The sequence below is a fragment of the Pieris napi genome, chromosome 9 (assembly GCF_905475465.1).
Source record: "Pieris napi chromosome 9, ilPieNapi1.2, whole genome shotgun sequence".
Classification (NCBI taxonomy): domain Eukaryota; kingdom Metazoa; phylum Arthropoda; class Insecta; order Lepidoptera; family Pieridae; genus Pieris; species Pieris napi.
In genome coordinates this window covers 6,157,455-6,171,169 of record NC_062242.1, presented here as the reverse complement: position 1 = coordinate 6,171,169, position 13,715 = coordinate 6,157,455, and the positions used below count along the sequence as shown (strand labels likewise).

Sequence of the window (13,715 nt, the reverse complement as noted above, 5' to 3'; positions counted from 1 at the left end):
GTTTTCTCTTATTTCAGTAAAAAAATGTTAATGAAATAATTAGATTATTAAAATAAGCGTAAATAGTTTTCAATCAATTATTATTGTTTACCACATTATTTATACATTAATGAGGTTTTTTTTTTTTTTTTTTTTTTTAATATTATGGCAACAGCTTCAACTTTATGCCAGTTTCAAGTAAAAGGTTGGGAAACTACACGCGAAAAAAAAATAAACAAAGACATCAGAAGGAAATAAAGGGATAAGCTGGTTAAAAATTAAATATGTACATAAACATATTACATCTTAATATTATTATAGATTATGAAAGAAGATAATACATTATAATACAATAAAGGATAAAGCAAAAGGCAGGAGATTTTAGTCGGAAACGGAACATGAAGTGATTGTAAAGAATTCAGAAAGGAGGTACGGTCATATTGGGAACAAGAAAAGAAAATATGGTCAAGGTCACCAATATCTTCTCCACACTCACAAATATTACTATCAATAATACGAAGCCTTGCTAAATGATGAGGTGTACAAACATGTCCTAAACGCATTCTGGAAATGATAGAAGTGACAGTTTTAGAACTTTTAACCTCAAAGAACCATGGTCTACTGGGGATCCTGGGTTGAATTTCAGCATAATGTTTGCCTTTGAACTTGCTGCTTCTCAACCAAACATCATTCCATGACTCCCAAAGATGGGTTTTCGGAAGAGCAGCTAAATCATGACAATAATTAATGTATGGGACTATGTCTCCATCCTTTATAGCTTCTTTAGCAAGCTCATCGGCTTTCTCGTTTCCTTTAATTCCACTGTGACTTGGAATCCATGCAAAGATAACGGTGTAATTTCTTTGAGAACATATTAAAAGCTTATCACGTATTTCGCAAATAATAGGATAACAAAGTTTCATTTGGAAAGGAAATTTTTCAAGAGATTGTAGTGCACTTTTTGAGTCTGAAAATATGATTGTACTTTTAGATTTTAATAAAATAACTAGTTCTAAAGCTTTTAAAAGAGCAAAACACTCTCCAGTAAAAACCGAGGATTCAGGAGGAAGTTTAATCTTTTGAATTATTTTATGTTGCCAATGAATTAGACCAACTCCAACACAATCATCAACAGAGATTTTAGAGGCATCTGTAAAAATATAATCCCAACCTTCCCAATTTTGTTCCTCAACGCTACTCATGAAACGAATATTTGTTTCCAGAGTATCTTGCTTACGGACGCCTATATTATATCTTATATCCGGATCAAGAATTAAAGAATTGAATTGTGTCATAAATATGGGTAATGATGGAGATCGATGAATGCGGCTGTGTAATGTTAAAAATTTACGAAAGCTTATTATTAGACATGGTAATGATTTGTGACGCCAGTAACGGGATGTATAAATAATATTGTTCAATTCATGCAGCCTTCCATGTAGAGGGTGGTTAGAAAACTGCATAGATTTGAACAAGAATCGATCACTTAAAAATTGCCTTCTTAATTTTAAAGGAGGATCGCAGCATTCTACTTGTAAAGCATTGGATGGGCTTGATTTCATTACTCCTGTCACAATTCTCAAAGCTTTTGACTGAATGACATCAAGTTTTTTACTTCCCAAGACACTTCCTCCATCTAAGAGAAATGTGCCATAATCTAAAACAGATCTTATAAGAGCGTTATACACAAGTTTCATAGAAAACGGATGAGCACCCCACCATACACCTGAAAGGCATTTCATGATGTTAAGCAGCTGTGCACATTTCATAACAACATGTTCATAATGGGCAAGTCCAGACAATTTTGAATCCAATATAACTCCTAAAAATTTAATTTTTGTTTGGAGTGGCAAAGATTGACCATTGAAGGTCACATTTATTATAGGAGTTGTGCGTTTTTTGGAAAATACGACTATAGAACTTTTGGAAACTGATAGATCTAGGCCATTTTTAACTAACCAGATATTAAGACAATTAAGTGAACTAGACATGGAATTGCAAGCCTTAACCACAGATTTATCAACGGAATAAAAAAGAAGATCATCTGCATATTGTAGCACATTTATATGGGAATTTATAGATAATTCTAAATCATACGTGTAAATATTATATAAAAGTGGGCTTAGTACCGAACCTTGGGGAAGGCCTTTAAAAACTGTACGCTTTAACTCGGTAATATTACCATCTTTCTGAACGATTAATGATATGTATCTGCATGATAGTAAATTGATGATAAAACGTATTAATAACGTAGGAACCTGTAGCTCTAATAATTTGCGTTGTAGAATAGAAATGTTCACATTATCATAGGCGGCAGAGATGTCCAAAAAGGCAGCAACAATATCTTCATCACGCGAAAAAGCTATGCGAATATCTGTGGTCAATATAGCTAAATTGTCTATTGTAGATTTTGACTTCCGAAAACCGTATTGACTATTGGCTATTAAATTATTGTTTTCTATAAACCATTCCAAACGATTCTTCACAAGATGTTCAGCAATTTTAGTTAAAACGGAGGACAACGCAATAGGTCTATATGAGGCAACATCATTGGTAGGTTTGTTAGGTTTTTTAATCGCTATAACTTCTTGAGACTTCCATGTTTCAGGAATATTACCTGTGACCATGACGGAGTTTATTAAATTTAAAAAATACATTAAGGCAGTATCACCAAGATGAGATAAAAATGAGTACATAATACCATCCTGACCAGGAGATGAATCTTTAACATGTGAAAGCACACCTTTCAATTCATGTAATGAAAAAGGAGAGTTTAAAGAGGAAGTGTCATCTATCAAAGACGATTCCAAAGGAAAGTAGATCGATTCAGCAGCTGATGGAGGAGCTAATCTGTCTAAAAAGGCATTTGTTAAAAAAGGGGGAAGTGAAGACGATGATAAAGATTCTTTGAAAGCAGATCGAAAACGTTTAATACTTGTCCAAACTTCTGAAGGGCACGTAGAAGGAGATAAAGAAGTACAAAAATTTTTCCAGCCTGCCTGCTTTTTATCTCTGAGGAATTTACGTGTGGTACTAATAACTTCATTGAGAATATCTAAATTTTCATTGGACATGTCCTCAGCATAGACTCTCTCAGCTTCCTTTCTTCTGCTTACAGCAACCATACATTCTCTATCCCACCATGGAGGAAAAGGAATCTTATTAGACGGATTTCGTTTGACAGAAAAAATCTGATCGGCAGATTCTATTAAACATGTAGCCAAAGCTTTAGAGGAATTGGTCTCACCACCGCTAACTAATTCAGGCAAATCATTTATTTTAGATTCGACAAGGATTTTAAATGCAAGCCAATCAGCATTATTTAATTTATATTTCACACGAGGTTGTCGTTTTTGATAAGGAGAGCGTCTAATAGGTGAGGATATGATAATCGGGAAATGATCACTGCCAAAAGTAGATGATGAAGTGTACCAAGAACGAGAAGAAGCAAGATCTGGAGTACAAATTGATAAGTCAACCGCGCTAAGCTTTTCATTAGGCTTTGTACGTCTGGTTGGTGAGCCAGTATTAAGTAAACACAAATTATGTAAATCTAATATTTCAACTAAACGTACACCATTGGAGTCAGTAGTGCCACAACCAAAAATTTGGTGATGAGAGTTAAAGTCACCCAATAGAAGGAATGGACGACTAAGTGAAGAAAGTAAATTATTAACGCTATTGAGAATAACAAAAGAGGAACGAGCTAGGTAAATGGAAACTATAGAAATATTATCAATTTTTATGCCGACAATATTAATGGCATCATTAGAGATTAATGAAGAAAACGCTATTTCAGAAAAATTAATTGAGTTCCTGACAAGTAACGCTACGCCACCATGGCCATCAAATCTATCATCACGCAAGCAGGTATATCCTGGGATCCTTAATAGGTACCCTGGCTTCAACCACGTTTCAGATAACGCAACAACAACGGGAGAATGTTTATTTATCAAATATATCAAATCATGTTTCTTTGGAACAACACTCCTGCAATTCCATTGAATTATCTTGGAATCCATTATTTTTAATAACATTAACTGATTTAATTTTTTCATTAATAGAGGCAACGTGGGACGGTTTCAATAAGTTTGAGTTTATTAAACTAGTTAATAATGCTAGTATCATTTCTAATACATCAGATTTTTCTTCTTCTTTATTTTTGTGTCCAACCAGAGCACAGCCATTTTTAGGCTCTGGAACTTGGAAATCTTTTAAAACATTATAATGAGCAACACGATCATAACCATGTTGTGGTTTACGAGGAGAGCGAGGTTTTAAGAATATTGTCTTTTTATTTGAGGCATTAGTAGAATTATCACGAGATACAGACTTCGCTGCGGAAGGATTTACGGGTTTTGGTACTTCCGGAATTGTTGAACTTAATGCATCTGCGTATGAAGGCTTAATAGAAGAAAAATATTTACTGGCTTCGGCATAAGACATGCAGCTCTGAGCCATTTTAACTTTGATTTCTGTCTGTCTCACAAATTCTGGACATGACTTATCTATCGCTGAATGGGACCCTTCGACTTCACACATTACACAGTACAGAGGATCTTTATCTGACCTGTCACATGATACACCTGCATGTTGACCTCCACAGTTATAACAAATTGGAGTCTTAGAACGACATTGAACTTTGGTATGACCATAACGGCAGCATTTATAGCATTGTATGGTAGGATAAATATATATTTCTACTGGAAGAGCATTATAACACATGAAAATCCTTTTTGGTAAAACTTGCCCATCAAATGTTAATACAACTGATTCAGAGGGTTTCCAAGAAACCGAGTCATTAATTTTTACCTTGCGATTCAAACGTCTTATTTTAAGTATTTTGCCGCAGCCTATAGGTACGGATACATTTTGTTGAACTTCCTCTACACTCCAATCTACAGGGACCCCGCGAACTAGACCCATTCTTGTTACGCTGAAAGTGGGAATGAAGGCTTTTAACTTTTTCGTTTCCAAAAGATTGCAGTTAAGAAAATTATTGGCGTCTTTATAATCGGAAAAGCCAACTACGCACCTGTTTCTTCCTATACGCTTTACACTTCCGGGAATAATATTATTAAATTTGTTCTGCTTTAAAATATTGCCAAATGTTATTGGATGGAGAATAGTCCCATCGTCAGGTGAACTTTGAATACGTTGAACATGTATAAAATAAGGGGAAACATCGGTAGAAACATATTCAGCACGGCCAATCGAACGGGGGTCCGTATTGGTTACTGAAGTTGTGGTGTTGTTTAAATTTCCCGCGTTAGAGTCTTGAGAGATATTTGAATTTTCCGTGTAAGATGTTGATGGTCGAGAGGATGTGCTATGTGAATTATTATTATTTTGCAAGTGTGGAGATGACGTGGATTGAGATATAGGTTTTGAAGTAACCTTTTTAATTAAAATTGACTCATCTTCTACATTGCATAAGCTTTCGCACTGACAGTAATCACCGCTAGAGCCACTACCTTTCTTTTTCTTAATTTTCGTACATTGCCGACAAAGGCGCAAATAACGTGTTCGTTTACGACTTCCTTCACCTGTTTGAGATGATACCGAACAATCGGTATCCATTTTGTCAAATTCATCTTGTGAACCAACAGATACATTTGATCCCACAGGGAGATTCAAGCCAACAAGGCTATCATCCCCCCGACCTAGATCGGGGGGCTTGTTCATACAATATTTACAGAAATTACAAAAACTTACCGACTACACGATGACACTATACACAAATATGATATAAAGATTACATATAATACAAAAATTAAAACTACCAGCTTATCCTCTGCGTTTTAACTAGTAAAATTAAATTAAATATTCAACACCGTGAAAAATACGTCTACCATGAACGAAGTTTCCCGCGCTTTTTTTCCATTAATGAGGTTGCTAACTCTATTCAGAACATTTTTTTTTCAACACTGACTTAGGCGCGCTCTGCTGATGCATTTGAAAACTAATTCATGTTCCAATTAAGCTTCAGCATTATGCGGCATTGTGCGGCACTGAGTCGCATAATGCTTTGTAATTGGAAAACGCACATGTCCCACCTCATTTTATAAAATGAGTTAATACATTGTACCACTTCATTTGAGGATTCTGTTCTGTACTGTTACTTGTTAGTCCCTTTATGTACGAATCCATTGTCTCTATGGCGCAGGTCTTTCGACCATAAAAAAATAAATAAACGTGTACTTACTTATGTACGCGCGTAAGAAGTTATACTTCTTTGGCATTATTAAAAATAGTTTTTCATTGCAAGCAAATAATTAATTACAATTAAATAATCAAATACTGGAAAAGGAGTCATTATAGTCAGTAAAGTTCAGTTTACATTTGAAAAATTAAATAAATAAATATTTATTATTATTCTCTTACATTAAGTCTAACGTAAATTCTATTATTTTTCAAATGTTGTTTATAAATTATGTCCAATGCCGTAGCATCTTCCGTGGGCAACTTCATTCTGTTAATTTTGTGTAAGGGTGCGCGCGCATCGTAAAATTTCACTCTCATCAATTTTTCATAACGCGCCTAAAGAAATATAACTTCAAAAAGTAGGGAAAAATGATGAGAGTAATTTTTTTCAATTGTTAGTGTCGTTTTTCCTACAAACGTAGAATAAGTCTAATAATAAAGATACAATGTTTGAATTTGTACCTACGTTTTAAGTCAAAAAACATTGACACTAAAAATAAAGGACCAACATAATATTACTATTTTAGCATGGTTTTCATGTTTTAGTTCTTGTTCTTAGGATTTTATATAATTTTCGGCGATAATAATTTATAAGTTAAGGCGACTGACTGGTTCTTATAGTCTGTGTTTCTAATCTGAGCAATCTGTTCACTTCAGTAATCTGTGGAGTGTGGTTTAAATTCGAATTTGTTATATCAACTTGTAAAATATAAAATCTATTAAGTTTAAACTTATAGCAATTTCAAAACATTTTTTATTCAACCTATAGGTTTATACCTAATAAAGTGTTGTGTTCTAAATAAATGTACTAAATGATAATGAAATATATATTGGCGATAGGATTGTCTGTAAAACGTCATGAAAGTCACTGTTAAAAGTAAGATTTAATTTTGATTTATTACTGTCTCCAAATAGTTGACGCTGATTTAGTTAACTAGAACTATTAGGTGATTGTTGCCTTTTTAAATATCTGAATCAAATAACATACAATCCCCCTTGATAGTATTGAATGAATGAAATAATCTTCGTTTTCAGGTTGGACGGGTGTTGCGACTTGGCGTTGGATAGCAAACGACGATAATTGTGGTATATGTCGTATGCCCTTTGACAGTTGCTGCCCAGATTGTAAGCTGCCTGGCGACGATTGTCCTCTAGTCTGGGGTGCCTGCTCCCATTGTTTCCACATACACTGTATTGTGAAGTGGTTGCATTCACAGCCACAACAACAGTGTCCTATGTGTCGGCAGGATTGGAAGTTCAACAATAAGTAAAGAAGTAAGCAAATTTATTCCATACCATATATTTATACTGAAGGTCTTAGGAGACATTAAGTAGGTCAATACAGTGATTTTAACAGTTACTGTTATGTTCATGCTATCAAAGATGGCTTATCTAAGCCACAGATACACTGAATTGAGAAAACTCTTCTATTTATCTCTTACTCTTATACCTTATATTAGTTGTTTAATTAATTGTGAAATGTTTAACACCATCTAGAAGGAAAAGCGCCTTATTTAATAAAATTAGAAATTGAAATTATTCCATATATTATTTTCGGTTTTATTTAAAATAGTTGGTTTCCAGTTATTTAATTTACTATTACATAAAACATTTGTATCTCATGATTGATTCTATTATTTTTTATTGAAAGTGCTTTATTTTCACATTTATTAAAGTAATGTATTAAATGGTTGAACTGTTGTTAACCAACTAGATTTTAAGCATACTATTATTATTGATGTGCCTGTAATATGTTATTAATATGTAATTAATGCTTATTTCTCACCATCTTATAATACTGAGTTAATTTGGCAAAACTGTTTATTCATTTGTTTAGTTATGCATTTTATTAAATCACATCACAGAACGGGTTACATGCAAACACCTTCTTCAGGTTTTTGAAGTTGAGTTTTACAAGTTGTATTATATGTCATGTGGAATTGTAAACCTTCTTTTAATATTTTCAAATCATTAAAAAAAAACTTGTTGAGTAATAACAGAAATTTGTTCTTATTGTCATTATGTTCAATCTTCATCATGTAGATTAACCTAGAAATTATGTTACTTTTGCATGAAAAAACCATTTTTTGCAGTTTGTCTACTTATTATAAAGTATGATGATACCCATTCATAAAAAGAAGTTGTAACCTCTTTACGCCTTTTAAACCATAAACCAGTAAATACTCTCAAAAGTAGCTCACACTACCTATGCAATATGTCGTGTTCAACCGACGGTTGGTAATTGGTATTGCACTCGCGTTCGTTAAAGACAATATTGTGCTTAGCGTTATTATTATACAATTAATTTATTGTTAGTCATATTTCATTTATATTTTATACCAATAGTGCATAAAAAGTAGTCACAGTAGATTCTAAATTCTCTTGAGTGTTGTATCACGATCATGACGCCAGAAAGCGCCAAAGTGACCGTCTACGTATCTGAATATTGAATAGTTGTTTTTATCGCAGTCGGTGCAGAGCTCGCACGTGGACGGACGTCTCGCAGCTCCGATTGCGCGTGTGTTGTGACTAACGTGATGCTAGTGTAATCGCGCTCATTATACTATAGTGTGTTTATTATAGTATTGTCCGAGTGTCGTCTCGCTTAAGCATGCTGATGGTACAGAGTAACGCGCAACCCATGAAAACAACAAAAATAAAGGGACCGCCACCTGTACCGCCGCGGCCCAGTCAAAGTATGGTCGCTGAAGCTCTAGCGAAGACGAGGAAAGCCGTTGCCGATTCTAAAACCAATGTAACCAAAACCCGAACATTTACTAAACATGAGAACCACCAAATTTCGTCGAAAGCCAAAACTTTAGACAGATACAGCTCATCAAATAAACCATCAGTATCGCCACGGCAGTCTGGTCTCGCACGCGTTAAATCTTTTATCAAAGACGTCATAAGTGATAGAGGCTCTTCTTCTGATGAGAGAAAGTCAAGTGGGCAGAATTCTAGAAGGAGCTCAAGTGATAGTAGCTCTGTTAATTCGCCCTCTTCTACTAAGAAGTCGAACGAATCTCTTAACTCTAGAGCTGTTAAAACTTGTAAACAAATATTAGTGCGATCACTTTCAACTTCAAATAAACTAGACCAGGATGCTAAGTGTAGAGTTTCCAAATCTTCTAGTTTCGCGGAAAAAACGTTTCCTCTACGTAAGGCCCCGCCCCCACCATTATCTCCTAAACCTAAGATAAAACCAATGAGACCATTACCTGTACATAATACAAATATTAAAGCAAAAAAATCAAAAGTAGAACCGGAAATAAGCCCGTATTCGTTGCCCATTGATGCCGAAGCTGCCCAAAGTCCGGTTCCGGAGGCGCCTTATGCTACGGTAGACGAGGTGAGCCAAAACGATAATAGAATACAAAACTGCCCTAAAATCGATAACCAAAACAACAATGAAAATATTAATAACTCAAACAACCCTATAGTAACAGAAAATATAAATAACAATTCCCTTGAAAGGAAGACGTCTCGAGTAACTGAGATGCTCATTTCCGAAATCCTCGCGAGTAGAAATAACAATAACGAACCGAATACGGTTATAGATAAGGGCAAGGATTCCGTGGATTTACTAACAGACAGTTCGCCCGATGTGGAAAAAATGAAGGACATGAATAATCACGAAATGTTGATTTACGAATTGCAAACTATGCGCTCCCAATCAAACGTACCTGAGTTGGTTAATGATATTGACAGAAATGGAAATTGCGACTCTGATTCTGAACAAAATTACGCCATGGCTTCTGTTACAAGTGAAAATACTGATGATGGAAATGAACAAGCTTACGCCTATATTGTTGACGACGATCTAAAGTCTAGGTAAGCTTATTTTTAGTATAAAAAAAGGGTTGGTGGAAGACGTGTCAACTATTACATCTAATATATAAAATTCTCGTGTCACTATGTTCGTTCCCATTCTCCTCCGAAATGGCTCGACCGATTCTTATGAATTTTTTTATGCATATTCAGTAAATCTGAGAATCGGACAACATCTATTTTTCATCCCCTTAAGTGATAAGGGATGTCCACCCCAAATTTTATTTTTAATTTTTTAGACAAAACTTTTTGTTTTTATTTTTTTATGGTACATCATAAAAAAATACATACAACCACTAATTTTTACCCCTCTACTATCAACCCCTATTTTTTATTATTGTACATAGTTATTTTAATTGAAGTAAAATAATGTTTCCTAGAAATAATATACATGGCAAAACAAACGTTTGCCGGGTCAGCTAGTAATGTATAAAGTCGTTTAGGAAACTAATTTTATTCAATTAACAGAAGTAGAGCGTAAAAAGGTTATCTCTTTTTATGTCTATATTGCAACTAAAGTGTAGTACTTTCGATATGCACGGCGTACGTTATTTTCTAACAAAGCACCTGCATTTAATGGTTTGCAGGTGTATTTTTATTTATGTTAACCCTAAATAACCTATTCAAATAAGATGCTGCAATGCAGCTGTCTTGATCCATAAAAAATACTGCATTGAAAATTGTAGGTGTGTGCAAATGTCTCATAAATTTTACTTATATTGAGTTTGAAAACTATAAGCAGCCATATTTTGTTTACTATTAATCACCACTTCTAATATAGTACTCAAAATTTCTGTAGCTTGTTATTATGAGGACATTATTCTTGAAAGTCAGCTTTAAAGTATAGTTTTTTTACGTTTTATATAGTAGAAGAGTTATATACTTCCGCTGGTACCCGGCAGGGATTAGTCTATGCCACATTGAACGTATGTACTCACATTTGAATGCACGCAACAAAACAAATGTATATAGAATATTAATATGTGGAAATGCGCATTTGTACGGAATCTCTTATGTAAATTCTATTGCTATATACTTAAATACCTATGTATCCTAGCGATTTCTGATTTCTGTAACAAACCTTTCTGTAATTAATAAAGTTTTTATTATTATTATTATTATTATTATCTAAGGTTCCGAGCATAGTCCAGTACTTAACGACGTCATTCTGTAATTCAATTAGCTTGTCTTATTTTAACCCGTCAAGGAGATCGTTAAGAAAACTAAAAGCCTTTATAGTTATAAATAAAACTATCTATCTCTATATCTATCGTTATAAAAAAAACGATTTTTTCTTTTGTATTGCATCGCCATTCATGAATACGTGAGAATAGCTTTTTAGTTTGATTTATTACGTGGGTTGCCTGAAAGAGAACGCTTGTTAGCGATAAGGCCGTCCGTTGCATCCCTTATAAATTTTATGTATAATGTTATTTGTTTTTTTTATAAATTTAACGAAGTGTGAATGAATAAAAATAAACAAAAAATATTATAGTACTCGTACGGCCTTAAAACATTAAGTACTACTTATTAGAATCTGGTTTGAGGTAGTTTATCTAATTAATTCATGTAGTCCATTAATTATTTACTTAAGTCCTTTTGATTCTCGGAAAATGAGTCTGGTTTAACTATTTTTGGAAGTGCTGGATGAATAAATTATGTAACGCTGGTTAAGGTGTCAAGATTCGTGATCATTAGCATGTAAAAGGTTTTTAACGAATAAATATCGCGGCTATTTTGGTATTTAGTATTTACCTTATACCAAAAATTGTGTTGAAGTACTGCTAGAATTAATGAGACTTATTTTTAGTTGAAAAAATTCATGCAACTTGCTAGCTCTTTCGCCTATTATGTCTAATTTACACGTTAATTTATCTTCTTATACTATGTAACGAATATGAGCTTGTAGCCATTTTAATAAAAATAAATTAGTATTAATCAATTGTCCTCTAGGAATGTGATTCTATGGGCCGCGGTATCACTTAACATCAGGTGAGCCTCCTGCCTAAATATTAATTATATATATATATATATATATATATATATATAAATAGTATAAAACAAAGTCGCTTTCTCTGTCCCTATGTCCCTTTGTATGCTTAAATCTTTGAAACTACACAACAGATTTTGATGCGGTTTTTTTTAAGGAAGGTTTATATGTATAATAACATCCATTAAATAGTGGAGAAGTACTGTTATTTTTGAGGTTTCTAAAGTGATGTCATAAATAATTACATTTTTTCCGCTTACATTGCAAACGCAGGCTGAACCCTACGAGTTTTATCAAAATAATGTACTAAGTATTGTACACATTGAAAAGGTCTACAGAAAAGTCCATGATGGTATATGTCTATCTCTTATGGATAACCCACAATAACTTTTTTTTGTTTTACTTTTTACGACAAATAATGGCTAATTTTCGAAGCGATTTTAACCAATACTGCATTAATCCTTAACCAATTAAATACCTTGAATACATTGTTCATTTAATATAGATCTATATGGCCCTTTACACCGTATGATTTACGTGAATATATTCGAAGATATTACAGATTTAAAAATTGCGGGACGTAGCGTTTGCGGCGGTACCGGCCGGCCGCACAGTTTTTCTGTAGTGTATTTAGTATCAGCATTGCACCCGTGCGAAGCCGGGGCGGGTCGCTAGTATATATATAAAATAATTAATATTTATGCATACAACGAATCATAGAAACTTAAACCGACTTTTTAGGAACATTATCGCTTTTCCACTAATGTTTTTAACCCGGACTAACTATCAACATCATTCATTTGGTAAAAAATATTAAGTTCAGGAACGAAGACTTCGGTGTACTAATGTAGGGATTTATTTATCTTGCTGAAAAATCTTGTTTGTACATGTTTTAGTATTACAAGTAGTAGAATAAAGACACGAGCCATCGGTTTCATTTGTTTTAATGGTAAATGATTAATTTCAGACTACGAAAGCAGTTTCGAGCCATTAGTACCATGTCCCTACAAGGATTGCCGCCTCTACCCAAGAGTTTAAGTGGGTTTGCTGATGGTGAGCCAAGCCCTGAATCGCCTACCAATGATGAACACCCTCCATCCGATCTCGACGGCCAACTTACTTATTTAAAGAAGGAAATGGTAAGCTTTTAAAACGTAAACATTATATAAATTAACGTGCAATATGTTTTTTAGTGTTAAATACATTTAACAACTAAGTTACTCGCTCTAAAAATATTTTAAAGATTCTCTAACGAATTATTATTTTTAAATTGTGAACATAGATTTTGAACAAAGAATGCGGAACATTCCAAATTTAAATAATCCAAGATGCAAGTGTGCAGTTTTAAAAGCAGATGTTATCCATACTTTCGTCTTTATCGCTGTATTGGGTAACGCCGCGCCGGTGTTGCTTGAATCTTTTTGGAAGCCATTAACTGATTTATGAGTTAATTCGCTGACAAGACGGCCGTAAGAATAGCTTTTATAGGAAACTAGTAAAATATTGGGAGTGTATTCTAAAGTTTTGCTTATTTATAAATATCCAGAACATTACTATATAACCTTGCTTAAAAAACAATGCTACTCTTGAAATGATGACCGATTAAAACTCAACATTTATCTCGGAACTACCTGTGAGCACGCAATGCGTGCGAAAATGTTTTTTTTTTATTCATCAACTTCAACAATATGTCATTATTATTACCTTTAATCTA

General features: G+C 33.8%; 1 protein-coding gene across 2 annotated transcripts in view; it reads left to right on the top strand.

Moving 5' to 3' along the window:
* Nucleotides 1–6,834: 6,834 nt before the first annotated feature.
* The window catches only part of LOC125052328 (anaphase-promoting complex subunit 11-like), a 37,604-nt gene continuing 30,723 nt past the window's right edge, over nt 6,835–13,715 (top strand). The window contains exons 1-3 of one of the 2 annotated variants that reach the window (XM_047653099.1): nt 6,835–7,060; nt 7,219–7,458; nt 12,969–13,108. In XM_047653099.1, coding sequence (XP_047509055.1) covers nt 7,042–7,060; nt 7,219–7,454 — 255 coding nt within the window. In that variant the 5' untranslated portion in view covers nt 6,835–7,041 and the 3' untranslated portion in view covers nt 7,455–7,458; nt 12,969–13,108. Of the gene's footprint in view, nt 7,061–7,218; nt 7,459–8,596; nt 10,015–12,968; nt 13,141–13,715 lie in introns of those variants that run through there. The other variant, XM_047653097.1, reaches the window with a different exon arrangement.